Below are 16,520 nucleotides of genomic sequence, written 5' to 3'. Positions count from 1 at the left end.
TGTTACAGATGCCAACATTCCATGATTTATTTGCATTATTCTGCTAATTTACAGGATTTAATACAAGTCTACAGCTGTATTAGTCTATAGCTGCTTTTAATACAATTTTTTCACTGACTTTTAAAGAATTAAAATTATGAATAGCAGCATTCAATTTCTTAAATCTGTATCTAACTGCAAGGCATTTCACTCTTGTGCACATAAACATCACTGATTTTCATATATTAGCAGGTGAATCATAGTGTTATTCAGCAAAAATAGGTTTGATAAATGAGATCTCTTAGGGAAATGAGAACAAAAACACAGAATATACAGACTCCTCTGCCCCCAGCAACATAAACAAATCTGTGTCTACTTTTCTCTAGGGAGCCAATTCTTCAAGAGCTATCAACAATGAATTATCTTACTTGACCTGCCCTATATTTTTGATGTATATGAAAAACCTTAGATGAATTTTCAATCATATGAAAATGAAATACAGAATATTTCATTTGAAAATATGAAAATATAAAATATTTACTGAAAATATAAAATATTCCTGCCTCCCCCATCATAGATATTTCTGATTTTAAATGCATTCCTATCCTTTTACTTATTTCGTAATTTATTCACCCAAAATAGTTTAGAAGTTTCCAGCCTCATCCTGTTAAACATAACACTAGAAGAAATCTCATCTTTATAGCAGATAATCTTCTCATAGTAGTAATAACTGAGAATATGAAACCTCTGATGTTTTGTACTATTGCTACTAGTATGATAGTATTATTACTATAGCATTATTACTAGAAAGTATTATTACTTTCCTCAAAATCTTTGAAACCATTTTTTTGCAACAGTGCACAAAGTTCACTTAAACCAAAATCAGTATATTGTATCAGTATCATGTATTTTGAATTAGCTCTTTATAACCAGTAGTCATCTGTAGGTAGCCTTCTTGAGTCATCACAGACCTTTTTAGACAGCAAAAGTATTTTATGATCCACTTCATTTAATACACGCCTTTTCAAAAGCATGTTAATCTTTTAAGCTTTTTGAAATCCCATTAAATCTTCATTTACTTGATATAATGGCATATATTTCTAATCGTGGCTATGTTACTTCTTCAGCCAGGAACACCAAATTTTGACTATATGCTTATGTGAGTAGGATGCCACACCCTAAATATAACTTAATTTGATGCTCATACTCACAGTAATCTCAGAACATCATAATTTCATCTCTACTTAGATCAGCGTACTTTGTGCAATGTGTATTTTTCATTGTTGGTGATCTCCAGTTATTAGTTTAAGTAATTAGATCAAAAATTATTCCATAAGAAAAAAAATTCTCTATTCCAAACCCTTGTATAGTCTTCTGTTCTCTGCTTTACCTTTTTTCTACTCTACTCTGGTTGGTGGGTTAAAACTTTAGCTCTGATGAAGATTTGGTTTTGTTCATTTATACCATGGATATGCTATTTCTGCTCTGTGGAATGGATGTCTTTGTTCAAAAGTAGCTCAGTGGTTCTGCATTTTCCCAAGGTTGCTTACAGCCTTTAATAATGCACTTCCTCTATCTGCTTTTTTTTGTTGGCTTCCACTGCTTGCAGATACAGAGTTAAAACCCCATTCAGTTGTTTATCACCTTTCTGAAGAATTTCACCTCTCACAAGTCTAACTACTCATAGCTAGAGTATTGCCTGAAATGTGCTGCATTTTGCTCCCAGCACTGTGCATTATTTGTTCTTCAGTAATGATTCACAGTCAAAAGGCTGAATGAAGCCTGTTTTTCAGAATGCTGAAAGTTCTAACTAAACACATCATATTTCATGAGCCACAGCAAAACAATACAGTTCAATGAACTGTTTAAGTTTGTTCGTCATTTTTTTGCTTCTTAGACATTTAATTTACCAAAAAAAAAGAAATATCTTTCATTTTACATTACATGGGTGCACCTAATAGCTGCATCAGAAAACAAGAAAAAACAAAATAACAAGCTATTCTTTTTTTAATAATCTGGAAAAATAAATGAGGTGAGCAGTTTTCACTGATAAGCTCTATCACATTTGCTTTCAGAGTCCTGAAATGATTGTTTTTGACTGTCTAGGGGATTTTTCTTGTTCTCTGCCTACATGGCTAGCTCAGGCCTCCATTTACATGTGCCTGTTTTTGTGAAAAAAGCTTTTGAGAAAAGAGGAACAAATACATCTATAAATTGCTAGTTTTTACAGCTATGCAGTTTACTGATTATGTTGTCACTGATGATAGGTATCCCCAGGGAAAACTGGCCACAATTTACTGCAGTCCTTATATATCTCATTAAAAAAGATTTGTTATTAAACGATCATGTTAGGAATCACACTTAAATTACTTTCATAACTGGTTCAGATAGTGATTTCTGTATTTTTTCCTAGGTAACCTAGGAACTTGCTAGCATGGAAGGAGACTTTCCTGCCTATTTCCATTCTTTTGGCTCTCTGAAAGTGTTATTTATTAACAGCAGATGTACTCAGTTGGAATCCTGAAAGCCACAGGTGGCCAACAACAATTCTTAAGCTGTTCACTAATATTTGAAGAATAGCTCCCAGATCACCCTTATGACCACAGAGGAGCAGCTAAATAATGTGAAATCTCAGAGCCAAGTAAAATCAAGTCAATGTGACTCATCAGAGCACACTGAGATCCTGTTCCATGCCTCACACTCATAGGAAGAGGGAACCATTAACTTCTGCTGCCTAAGAAAAACTCCCAAAATTCTGACTGCTGCTGCTATACTCACAAGGACTTTGGCACATGGCTTGTGAGGCTGAGGATGGCTGCCTATGCCTGTTACAGACAGTATTATAATGCAAATTACAGATTGCAAATCGATGTATTATAAAGCAATTTATTAGCATATTGTCTTTCTTCATGAAAATGAACATATATAGCAATAGACACATAGTCCTTTCTGAGTTAGACAGTGTATGGGAACCATTTTAAAGTTTTGCACCAAATACAAGAAAAGCAAAATGATACTGTCAGGTACCCTAGAGTCTTGGGTATGAAATACTGAATCATTTATTATAGAATAATTTATGTGGGTGGGAAGAGAAGGCAGCAAAACAAAGATTGTGCCCTCTGTGCTGGATTCTCAGAATTATAGATGGAGACTGTTCACAGCTGTATTAAGCAGAACTAATGGTATGCAGTGCACAAATGGATTTTTTAAAGCAATTTCATATAATGGGTTTGGTAACTTTGAGAAATGCCTTTCCCCAGTGGTCATTCTATTGATGTAGAGCCTAAAGACAATTTTTCTAATTAAGCAATAAATTACAGCTGTGGGGAAGTCTAGTCACTGTTAGAGCTGTACAGAGCTCTGAAGCTTCAGTCTGCTAAAGACATAGCAAGTCTCTTACCTAATCCTATTCATTAATTCTTGCTTTTCCCCCTAGTTTTTCTTTGGGTTTTTAGATCAAACCTCTCCTTTCGCACATTTCAAAGTCATTCAAAAATTAGGTGGCTCTGGATAAGAGACTACCTTACCACAGTAACTAACAGTTCCCTTCCTCTTCTCATTTTCCTTCGTTTTCCCTCATGAAGGTGAAATCCTTCTTTAAATTAGTTTTGTTCTTTGTGTGTTTTTTGTTACTGCTCTTTCCCTTCTGAGGGGCTGGCAAAGGTGATTTTGATATGGTGCTACCTTTCTTTGTACTCTCCAACTTGTAAGATGAGACAGATATCTGATTCCTTTGCAGATCACCGGGAGGCAGCCAAAGGGCATACTCCAGATAGTCTCACTGAGATCAGATGCTATTTTGAAGTACATCTGCTTTTTGACAGTTATACATATACCTGCAAATCATTTCATCCAACAGAGGAAATACCCAAAACTTGCTTTTGTCTTTACAATGGAATGCATCAGCACTCCTCCCTTGTGCAGTAAACCTGGAATTAGCAGATGAGTTTTAAAAATCATTTAAAAACTTTTCCTTTGCGTTATTAGTGTGTCCGAGATATCTGTATACAAGGAAGAAATAGAAAAACAACCTGCTCACCTACTAACAGTTATTAGAACAGCACAGATTAAGAAAGCTGATAGAAAGGAACCAGGAGCAGTTGTTCTAACAGACACCGGTGGAGTAGCTTCTACCCAGCAAGTAGCTGCTTTAGCCTCCTGCACCTGGTTTGCAGCTTGTGTGGAGGATTCATACTGATCCGATGAAAATAAAGCGTGACATATAGTGACAAAGTTTCCAACATCCACAAAAATGGGTAGCCTGTTGAATCCTTCGTATGCTTTTGGCATCAGTAGTAACTTAACTAGCTGAATAGAGAAATTACATCTTACAACTAATTGGAATTCATGTCAAAATTGCTTGTACCCTTATGACAGAGGTTAAACAAAAGCAGCTAATTTACTTTGAAAACAGTTGTCTTCTGTGTATCTTTGCCATATACATTCTAACAACTCTTCAGGCTAGTCTGCAGTCTGTATCTGCCTAAACATATTTATTTCCATGCTTCTTTAAAGATAGGACAGATTTGGCATAACATGGCACCGATTTTTACGACAACATAACATGGTCAGTTTTGTTTTCTTATTTTTCTGTAAAGCACTGTATTTGCATTTTTAATTTACAGTTTATCCAAACCTTTTTCATGTGTTCAAACAAATTCAGAGCGTAATAATGCAGATGACTGACTGGGATGACAGTTTTCTGAAAAACCAACAACCAACCAACAAGCAGAAAAAAACCCAAACACAAAACCCAGAAAGTTCCCTTTCTAAACATCTTTGCTGATGCTGCCTTGCCACAAATCAGTCAGCAGGACTCCAGCAATCCAAGTCACAAGCATTCTGCCTGAGTTTCCATTAGTATTCAAGTTTCCCTATAAATTGCCAAAGCTTTTTGAGTCACAGAATTGCAAACAATTGTGCCACCGCTATAGCAGGAGAATATCAGAAGACTAGACAAAATACCAGACAATTCTTTAAGAAAACTATCCTTGTTCATTTTAAATTAAAAATTTCAATCTCATACATGTCACACAAAAGGTTTCCAAATATACAGCATTTTTTTGTTGTTGTTATGACAGAAGATTTAACTATTTTTAAGGCACAAGTTTCTAGTTTGAAAAAAAGTCAGAAACTTTAAAAATGCGTTTAATGTCTGTAATTTTTTTAAAAGGAGAAATCTAGTCTTTTCTCCTCAAAGCAAAACTCTGTGCTCAGTCAGTACCTTTATCTCTTCATTAAACATAAGTTGTTGACTCTAATCCTAAAAGGCAGCAAGTTTCAGCAAGTTTTTATTACAACAGAGAGCCCCTGAGAACATGTAAAGAAGAGAGGAGGAAGCATTAATGGACAGTAAAATAAAAATAATACCTCACCCCCAGCCAAATCCTACAAGAATCCAAGCACTGACAATGCAAAGCCTCTCTACAAGGAATTTTAGAAAAAAAATAAAAAGGTGTCTATGAACAAACATCTAAACGAAATTATAGGATGATGTATGCCTGTCAGTTGGCTGAAGTTCACAGGTTTTTCTGCTCAGATTCCTCAAGAAGCCTAGGAATTTGATTTCATCACCAGGGGTTTGTGAATTCTACTCACTAATAAGTACAAAAATAAAACAGCATTCAGCTCTTCATTTCAGTTAAGTAACTTCCAGCATATTAGAGGATGCATACAACCAACATTTCTAAGCACTAAAACACTGCTGAAAGAATATTATCCTAGCAGCCCTCATGGAGGAATCACTAGTGGATTAGCACAAATTTTAAAAACCAGATTAATCATCTCTCTCAAAAATTCTCCCAGCTACCTGAAAACAACAAGCAATTGGACAAATGCAACACTACAGTAGCATTTAAAGGAATTAAGCAAATACTGAGAGCAATCAAGTTAATTTCATTTAAAATTATTTTATATGTATACACATCATCTTGCTACACGTGGTCCTTACCCAACAGAAAATTAATAGCTTAGGAAGAGACTACAATCAGATTTGAACGCATAATATTTTCATGGTAAGAAACTCTGCCTTTTCATACAGCCTTTTATTAAAACAGAAAGCCAAACACTGACGTAAGAATAATACATAAATAATTATAATATATAATAATTAAAATAAAAATATAATAATTCATATTTGAAAAAGATTTTATTTCATGAGCTTCTAGAACTCTCTATCAAACCATGTGAAACCCTTGCTAAATGGATTCCCACCATCTAAAGATGCACTGGCCTTTGAAGACGGTAGCTAAAAACCCACGATATATTCATTTTGCATAAAAAAGCAAAAGAAAAAAAATGTCCTCAAATTCCACAATACATTGTTTTTTGTAGATTATTTCCTGTTAAAAAAAAAATTGAAGAAATTCTGGATTCTGATTCAACAGTGACTTCAACATAAGACATGGATATGGGGAGAGAAGCGTACAATGATGAATTATGTCAGCGTACAGAGCTACCCATCCTTTAAGCTCCCAAATATTTATAAAAATACAGCTTGCTATTGCAGAAACAATTTCCTCCCCAACACTTATCCAGCGTGTCTTCCACTAAATAAACACTGAATGAAAATTATGCCCCTTGTAAGATTATTCTCTTCTGTGTTACTGAGAGAACTACTGAAAACAGAAAACCCAATAACTACGAAGCTAGACTTTGCACAATGTCCTTCAACAGCTAGAAAAGATTCAATGTGACTCCCTTCTGGAGAAGAAAACAAACTTCTCACAAAAGGTCTAACTTGAGGGGACTGTTCCAGTCTACCCAAATCCACAGAAATTTCACTAAAAATGTGCAGGATTAAGTACTTATTATTTTTTCAATAGCTGCCTAAGAGAGACACCTGAAGCAGGCAGACATAGAAAAATATTAGGAAACGCAGACAGGATTTTGTTGGTAGCAGAGGGAATGTTTCTACCTGCCCACTGTTCTGATACGCATTGTCACAGGGTTGGCCCCAGGTCTTGATTAAAAAAGCAAACCTCTATTTTCTGCCTCAAATTTTAGACAGCCAATTCCAGAAATGCCAGAAGATATATTAAAAATCAAATTGAAGTTGTGCTGTCTTGACTGCATGGTGGAACATGAAACAATTATTAAAATTTTTATATTTAAATAACATTTATTTTACCATTAGGAAACTTCTTTAAAGGCCACAGCCAACAATCAGAAATTATCTGCATTAACAACCAATAAACAACTTTCTGAATTGTGTTTTTCTTGGAAATGGAGACATATGCTTCAAGTGACACATAGTAATCTTCCTGAATGACCTAGTCAGTAGCACAATAAAGGAAAGGATAAATTAGCATCCCAAAGTGCCAGAATAAAGAATGACATCCATTCCAGGCCTTATATGCCTAGAGTGGCTATCAGTACAACTCCAGTTCTAAATGGTCAGGTCACAGATTTTATATACTTCCCTTATTAGTCACCTAATGCTCAAAAATTTGCTCTCATTTTTCGAAGTCTTCCTTTGTGTTCTGGATAAGAATTTCTTTTCTTTATTTTCTGTAAACAGAACTTTTACATAGGCATAAAAGCTCACAAGTGGAAACAAGAACAGCAAGCATCGAAATGACCAAGCCAGCTTTAGAGAAACTTGAGCTATTAGCTGGAGCAATGGCTTAAAAGGTTCATCATTTCTCCTCCTCAGATTCTGAGACAGGGGCTCCTGTCAGTATTTCTAGTTACTCCTCTTACTAGTTTTAAATTCACACACTTGATTCTAACAATTCAACCTAAAAGCAATAATAGAAAACATTTAAGCCCTTGGTTCTACAGAGGAATAATATCACAAGACCAAGTGACAATTCAGAATGTTATCACAGAAGGTTAAGCAATATTCCTATTTTATGCCACAGAAGAGGTAACTGAACTTAATTGAAGCTCAAATGAAACATGTTAGAATTGGAAATGAGTGCCCATTTAAATAGTTTTGCGCTAAAATAATAAATTGTTTAACAAATTACTTATATATTTGAGACAGAGCCTTATCACAATCCCCATGAAGCAGATTCTCTTGTAGAGTCTGCTCTATCAACTCAGTACCTTTAACACAAATGGATAGATTCATGCAATGTTCCCTTGATGCATGGGAGACATTTTCAAGGAGCTTTTGAAAAGCAAAATTCTGAGAGACAAGACAGACACTACTGCTTTGGGGAGCACCATTTATACAGGCTATTAAATGGTGGGATGTTTCAGCATCAAATGTTCCTGAATCTAACACTTTTCTAGAAGAGGAAAATCTCTTCCTGACTCTCTCATTCATGCAGCTATATCAACAGAAGCATGCTACATGTTATGTGATCCCTCCCTTGTGCTTTGTACTTAAACAGACCAGGAGATCAGTTTCTGGCATGTCAGCTGATCATGCCAGATCTGCTTGCTGTGACTCCCTACATCAGCACTGTCAGCGTCCATCTCCAGAAAAGAGATTTTTAAACAAACACAGGGAACTTGTACCACAGACAAACCAGTGTGCAAGTTAGGTCCTATAGGTCTCCTTGGCTAACAGAGCCATCAGCATCTTTGCAATATGCCTGCTGGGCATGAAGGGTGTAACAAGCAAAGCTCCATCACCAGGAAGCTCCAAACACGTTTGCTGAGCTTACTCCAAAGAGGCCAGCATGACAAAGCTCTGGATTTGAATGTATAAATAGTAGCTAAAGGAGCCCCTTCCTTTTTTGCCTTTTCTCTCTCTAACTATGCATCTCAAGAAATTCTGACTCGTCCAAAGGACTCCCTGGCACAAAGGCAAATGAAAGGCACTTCTCAGGTTTTTTAGACAAACTGAACGTATATATAATACATTCATTTTTCTGGAACCTATTGTTCTTTAAGATAGAATTGAAGAATTACTGTGAATATCTTGTAACTATTCCTAAAAGGAATGGCATAACACAGGTAACAATTTTAAAACAGTGAGAGGTATGCAAAGTACAAAGGTACTTCTGTTGTAATAATGAGCAATTTCAATACTGCAACAGGAAGTTCCTAGATTACGATTAAACTAAATTTTGCTTGGCTTAGAGCCATGCAAGTATTTCTTCTCCACATTCCCATCAATTACAGAAGTACAGTAAATGTTTTTTGTTCTTAAGTGCACTATTACAGGGGACACAAATAACCCATTTTTCTTCTGAGGTTGGAGCTAAAATTTCTAAAATGCCATATTACACATTTAGCAGACTTGAAGCATGCTCCAGTTTTTATTTGTGTTGCATTAGTGAGCCATAGTATTTGAATCAGATGAAAACATGAAGTATACTACATATCTTACCCAGACTACACATTCTTATAACAGTAGTAGAGTTTCACTAACACTTTAATCCAGGAAAACAACCTTTGTATGATTTCATGGACAGCTTTATGCTAGATGGTAAGGAGGACCACATATTCTTCAGTTAATTTTTATTTTAAATACTGCATCAAAACCTGAGATAAAGGCATCACCTCTGTATCACTAAATGTAATGAAATATGCCCTGTCACCTCAGAGAAGAGGCCACATCACATTCTCCATTAGGTATGAACTTCCTGCTTTGCAGATATTTTCCCTCCCCCAGTTTTATTTAAAAGTCTGTATCAACAGATGTTTAACAACAACAAAAGGGTAAACAGCACATTCTCATTCAGCACCTTGGCCATTGTCAAATGTCTTACTTTCAGACACTACGGGCTGCAATTTTCTTCCCCTTGAACCAATTTTAAGAGGATTAGATCATAAAACACTGCTAAAGTCACCTTCACATTTCAACACTGACTACAGAAAACTTTTCTTCAGCATCTCTTCTTCACCTTTACATTAGATGACAGCTGCATCAAGTTAAAAACAAACAAACAAAACTTGATCAATTCCCATGTCCTTGTTCTACAGATTTAATACTAATCTCAGTCAGCCAGTGTTTCCATTCTTTACTATACCTTTTTCTACGTTAACTCACTTACCAAAGGTTTCTTGCACTTTCCTCACGAGGTATGTTAAAAATTCTCCCCTATATAATCTACACAGCTATTATCGTATATTTCTTCAAATTCATCTTTAGTTCTATGTCTATCCATAGTTACATCAAAATGTCTGGCTAACGGACAACTAAAACTTCTGGCTTTCTTACTCCATGTTCAAAGGCGAATGGTCACAACAGACTTTGAAGAGGAGATTCTGAAAGTGGAAAGTGATTTTGAAGTAGATATCTGTATCTACTAATCTACATGATTGGGCCAGACTATTCACAATATAACCATCACATGGTGCTGGAAACAAAGACCTAGCTGTATTTTCAGGCCACATCAGGTACTTCTGATCTACTGATCTACTGTTCTCCTTCCATTTAGTGCCCAGAATTCAAGCAGCATAGAATATCTTCATTACAACAGTGCAGAAAAAGTGGCTGTACCCAATCTTGATCCCTCTTCCTGAGACAGAAAGAATATAATAATATTTTACAGTAGGACTACAATATACAAGGCTTTACAAAAGAAGTATTAGGCAATTTCAGTAATGGAAACATCATTGTTACCTGGCTATGGATAGCAAATGAAAAAACACATGAACCTACCGACAATTCTTTGATTAATTCTCTTATTTTCTTGTGTCCATGTTTCTCAGCTATACTTGCTGGAACATCTCCATCTCCATTGGTTATTTTACAAGCCCTCGTGGCCTCAGGATGCTTGAGCAGAACTGCTGCAAGGTTCTTTAATCCAAATCTGGCTGCACAGTGAAGGAGAGTGGGAAATTCTTCCAAATGGCTACCTGTATAAAAAAAACAAATCTTTCATAAAAAGTTTTGCTCTTATAAGACACCTGCCAGCTTCCATTACAGAAGTCTTTAAAATATTAGTGCTACTGAATAACAGTTTCTCAAACTGCCAGCACAGAACTGGCACCAAAAGAACAATTACTATGAAAGAAATATTTTGATATATACATATATCTTTGTATTTACTTTGTGATTCTATGATTTGTAAAAAAATAAATGTTGGAAAGACCACTAGAATCATCTAGTCCAATCATCAAACCATGGCTGTGATCGCACAAGTCACTCAGTGCATCATCTACCTTTTTCTTGAGAACCTCCAGTGATAGTGGCTCTGTTCCCTCCCTGGGCAGCTTGTTCTAATACCTCGTCACTGAGAAGAAATTTTTCCCTAATCTCCCTCAGATCTTTTTCCTCCCTGCAGCTTGCCAGCCACTCCACCCCAAGCCTGCAGTGCTGCACAGGATTTTTGTAACTGAAACGCAGGACTAGGCACTTGGTGTTATTCAAGCCCATATAATTGGATTGAGCCCACCAATTCAGCCTAAACAGACATACAAATCACATACATATCTTAATAAAGAATAATTAAGCATAATTAAGAGATCTCTTTCACATAAAAAAAAAAAAAAAGAAGAAGGAGTTCAGTCTATTAAGAAATAAGTTTCCTTGTAAGGGGAAACAATCCTACAGCCATGATACATTTTTACGAAGGTGTATATTATCCAACGCTTTAGAAACATTTATCATCTGTGAAATCTGAAAGCACTGTAAACCTATGAAAATGTCCAGTGTTTTCATATCATAATTCACTTCTGAAAATTCTCATGACTAGCAGAGACTTGCAAAAATTTGCTTAACAACAATGAAGAAGTCGGAGTATTAACAGATGGATGCATCAGACAAAAGTTTTCAGGATTTGTCTGAAATAGCATGATACTCATTTGCATCACAGTCTGTTTCACCTTTGAAAACTGAGACAAAGCTAAACAGAACTAAGTTATAATTTCAACACTTGGTCATGTATTAAAACTCTAAGAGAGGCCACAAGTTACAAATGAGAGAGTAAGCATAAACAGTATTTCCCTCTGCCTTCATACTATACTTTCTAATCACCTGTTGCTTGTTCTGTTGTGATTTGTTGGTGTGAAGTGTATATTCTGTTTTCAACATGATCGCTGCTAGATTCTATTGCTAGTCCCTAATTCATTTCATACTCCATCTCTCTGTCCTCTGTCCACTTTCAATGACTTATTCTCGAAACTTCTTTTTTGAAGAGATTCAGTCTACTTAGCTGTGCCTTACAGACAATCAATTCCATCACCCTCACTACTCTTTTCTGACCTTTTCCAGCTTTAATATAACTATTTTGAGATGACGGGAGAAGAACTGATACACATGATACTCAACTTATTGGTGAACTATGAATTTAGGCACTGTCACAATTGTGTTTTGTTCTCTATTCCTTTTCTAATAATTCCTAATTTCATTTGCTTTTTGATCTGCTACCTAGCAACCAGTTGATTTTATCATGGAACTGCATGTCTCTCTTCTGAGTGCTACTAGCTTGCTCATAGCCTTTCATTTTCTATGACAACATAGGATTCTTGCATTGCTTTGTTTTTACCTATGCTGAATATCATCTGTCATCTTATGGCACAGTTATTAAATCTCACAAGGCTTTTCTTCACTACTTCCCAAGCAGCCTTTATCCTTACTACTCTGAATACTTTGCATTATTAGGTTAAGTTTTTTTCATGTCATCTGCCTCTGGGTTTTTGGACAATTATTCAGCCATACACAACCAATGACCAAATTGATGATGTTTGCAGAATCAAAAAGAATAGCAGGAAATTATTTTAATTATCAATATTATGAACATTCAAAAATTATGCAATTCAAACGTCACAGAATTTTTATTTTAATACAGTTTATATTAATTGCCATGTCAGGTTCCAGCAAAACTAGGTTTTGGCATCACATTTACAACTTTTAGTACTTCAAAACTGAAAAATTGCACACTGCTGTTAGAAATCCTGCTTTTTTATTCTTCAGTTCCCTCAGAGCACTGACTGAATACCAGTTAGTCCTGATAATTTCTAATCCTGCCAATTTTTGCTATTAGCTTATGATTCTTTCAACTGCAGCCCCTTTCTTATTGTCTCCCAGTTAGCACTACAGTTTCGAAATCTACACAATTTCTTTTAGAGCAAACAGTGATGCAACTAATTTATTTAGTATCTCTAGTTCATTTAGTTTCTCTTTCAGTTATTTTTCTTGAGTTCATCCTTATATCCTAGCCCTTATGATTATGATTATGCATGATTAGCCCTTATGATGCAGATTATATAGCACATTTTACATTATACATCACCTTTTCAGGAATAGAGGTGAGGCTGGCTGGCTTATAGTTTCCCAGGTCCTCCTTACCCTTTTTGAAGACTGGAGTATTTTTATTTTTTATTTTATTTTATTTTTAAGATAAGTAGATCACCAGTTGGTATAAGGAAGCCCCTGACTTGTCACCACATGATGTTAATGAGTTTACCCATTTAAAACAGTTTTTAACACTCTGCTGTGCTAAGCCATTTTAAGAAACCCACCCAGCAGCTTCCGGCATTTTAAGAAGGATGCCAAAATTTGGTATGGGCCAAAGTTTCCCAAGTCTAAGGGATAGATACCTTCAAACTGTTGAGTATTTGAGGCCATCTGAATATGGTTGTTCTGTTGATAAATGTTATACATATAGTTGCCCAGGCTGCTGTTCCCTTCAGCCACCTCCTTAATACTTCAATGCCCATTTCTGTGTGCAGCTGCAGTATCGGTAGTCATTCTGTACAAATTAATGCCTTTGACATCCTTGCAGTGGGTCAAAGACATTTTCAGACCTGATCTCCCAGAAATTCCTCCCCTAACAACACATTTAACTTAAAAATAGTAAAGTTAATGACCTCAAAAGAGATGATTGAAACCTACTGGTCTTTCTTTTTGCTCTTATTCTGAAAAGTGTCAAAAGTGGCTGTTTAAATGCCTCCCAAGTCACTACATAAAGGTGAAGAAGGGATCTCTTTTCTACAAATTATAGCAAAGTCAATGACAACTACAGCTACCATTATAAAAACAAACAATTAAGAACACCACACTGAATTACCTAATTCATTTTTAAAATTATAATTGTTCTCTAAATTGCCAATTCAGAGTTTAAGTGTGCTCCAATGACAAATCAGATGTTCTACTGCATAGAAATTTCTACCTTGCTGTTTTTAACTCTTGTAACTGAAATGTTGCATTATGCACAGTAGCAATACCATAATTTATTGAATGCACACATGCTTAAGGCAGGAAAGCATTCATGAGCTTGCAACTTTGTCACAGTGAATTTGGGAAAATTACCGGAACTTCTGTCAGTTGTGAAATTGAACAACCAATATATTTAAGTTAAAAAAATACACAACAGAACAAAAGTAGTAGTCACTGAGGTAAACAAGAGTTAACCACTTTCAGCCTATTTTACAGAAAAATATTAATGGAGAAAAGCTGCCATTGTTAGGCAGCTACACTAAGAACTCAGAAGTTGGTGATGGTGGTGATGCACCAACAGCTGAACAAGAATATCTTAGTGATTTTTTCCAACCATAATGGTTCTATAAGCAGGAACAGAGACAGTGACCATGTGGCTTATTTTTTAAGTTCATTAAGGTAACTTCCTCAGCTAACTCTGAAAGTAGTGCTTGCTCTTAAATGCTTTAGCCGGCACACACAAGGTTAAATGGAGGTTGCAGTTTTGTCCTGTCATAATCCCTTCTCTCCTCTTCTCTACAGAGCATTCTGGAACACCTCAGCTATAAAACAGAGCATAAAATCTAATATTACTTTATTGTAGCACTGTCTTAGCCTGTGGGAATTTTCATAACATTTCAGTAAGCAAACAGAACAGCCTACAGTTATACTTCTGCAGACTTTTAAGACATACTTCTTTTATTTCTGAAATTACTGATACAAGACATTGCTTCTATTAGCAATTTAAATACACATTTAAAATGATTTCTACACTGTCAATATCAATTAAATCTAGGAAATACTTAAAGCACTTTGTTTCCTCTCACCTGCCTGTCTTTTCACCTCTTGTTTCACTAGCAGCTAGAAACCTAAATTCATTCTTTTGAGACTGATGATTCACCTTGAAAGAAAGAATCAGAGAAATCAGGATAAAATGTATGTTGCCTGTAGTGTTAGGTGACAAAAAGCAGTATTTTCTATAAAATAAGTAAATCACAATTTTAAAGAGGCCTCAACATACGAGTTTAACTAGAGTAATGTTAACAGATAACAGTCAGTTCTCTGAGAGAGAAAAAAAGATAGGTTTTCCTCAAGTAAGCTTTTTTTCTTTGACCTCAGAAATGAACACACCAAGAACTCATAAATCTGAAAATTCAAGATTAGATTTAGAACTTCCCAACTCAAAAAGAGTTCTGAAATACCAGTTTGGGTTAGTTACCGTGTTTTGACTGGAGTGTTTTACAGGCTATAGAGGAATAATACCGCACGTGAGGTATCCTGAAAGCAGATTTGTACAGAATATACAACTTTCTGGACAGTATCTCCAGCTTTAGTTACATGCTTCCACAAAAGATGGAGAAGACATCTCATTACCATCACAAAAAAGCCAGACATCCTCTTAGATCTCTTTTTCGTTAATATTGTAATGTTAACCACAGTGTTTTTCCAGAGGCTTCTGCCCCGTCTATCAGCTTTCTCAGCTGACCAAGCTTCCAATATTCTCCTTCAGAGATCATTCCTTCAAATATCACTTATATAAACATTCGTCTCCTCGATGAACTGAAAAGAAGTCTTTATCTTAAATAAAGAAATGCTAGTAATAATTTTTAAAAAGCAATAAAAAAAAACTTAAAAAGGGCACAGTACAAATCTGAAATGTGCATTCTGTCTCTGACAGGCTTTTACAGATAGAGCAGTTCCAACAATATTTTGCTGGTACCTGAATTACTTTTTGATGACTACTGCAACTATTATAACAGGATGTTTCATCTAAAACAAGCAACTGAAACTGATCTTATCCATGGAAAAATATATCAATGACTATCATCTGAAACACTGGTTTGTAAAAACAAAACAAAACAAGAACAATATAACTCCCCATTTTTGCCTTTTTCAGTCTTTCAAAAATCACCGGTCAGTATTTAGCCAAGCTCATAAGCTTGTTCTTGAAATGTGTCGACTTTTTGGCAAAGGATTACGGGTTGATGAAAATTATTTTCAACATTCATAAGTATGCCTAGATCTAAAGAGTTCCCAGAGAAGCAGAAATTCTTTTTTTCCCAACAGAATGAACATTTCATATTTAGAACAATGCTGTAATACATCCTATACACCTCTGTACTGCAGTTTTGCACAGAAATGCAGCAAGGGTAAATACCTCACTTAACACCCTAATTGTTTGCTTCTTCCAATTCAGATTGACATTTAAGCTCATTTTTAGAATGCAAAAGGAGAAAAATCATGTTTATCACAGACGGGTGACATTCATCATCAGAGAAAACTTACTAAAAATGAGAGGAAGCATGACAGTGGTCACAGCAGAGATTACCACGAAAATTTGTTATATTTGGTTATGAAAATTGTTATGTTGTACACTCAACACTCTGAGTTTATTTTTTCTCTCAAACTCATAGTCTGGTTACACAAAACGCAAGTCAGCCAACAACTCAAATACTTCTTCCTTAACTATTTCAGAAAGGAAACTCGCAGTTTCTTAAAA

General features: G+C 35.5%; 1 protein-coding gene across 2 annotated transcripts in view; it reads right to left on the bottom strand.

Moving 5' to 3' along the window:
• BANK1 (B cell scaffold protein with ankyrin repeats 1) overlaps positions 1 to 16,520 on the bottom strand; it is a 130,574-nt gene that overhangs the window by 68,053 nt on the left and 46,001 nt on the right. For both annotated transcript variants that reach the window (XM_010710042.3, XM_010710041.3), the window contains one exon: positions 10,541 to 10,737. In XM_010710042.3, coding sequence (XP_010708344.1) covers positions 10,541 to 10,737 — 197 coding nt within the window. The remainder of the gene's footprint in view (positions 1 to 10,540; positions 10,738 to 16,520) is intronic.

This window comes from Meleagris gallopavo, chromosome 4 (genome assembly GCF_000146605.3).
Source record: "Meleagris gallopavo isolate NT-WF06-2002-E0010 breed Aviagen turkey brand Nicholas breeding stock chromosome 4, Turkey_5.1, whole genome shotgun sequence".
Lineage (NCBI taxonomy): Eukaryota > Metazoa > Chordata > Aves > Galliformes > Phasianidae > Meleagris > Meleagris gallopavo.
The sequence above is the reverse complement of the archived record's forward strand: the minus strand, read 5'-3'. Positions and strand labels throughout refer to the sequence as shown.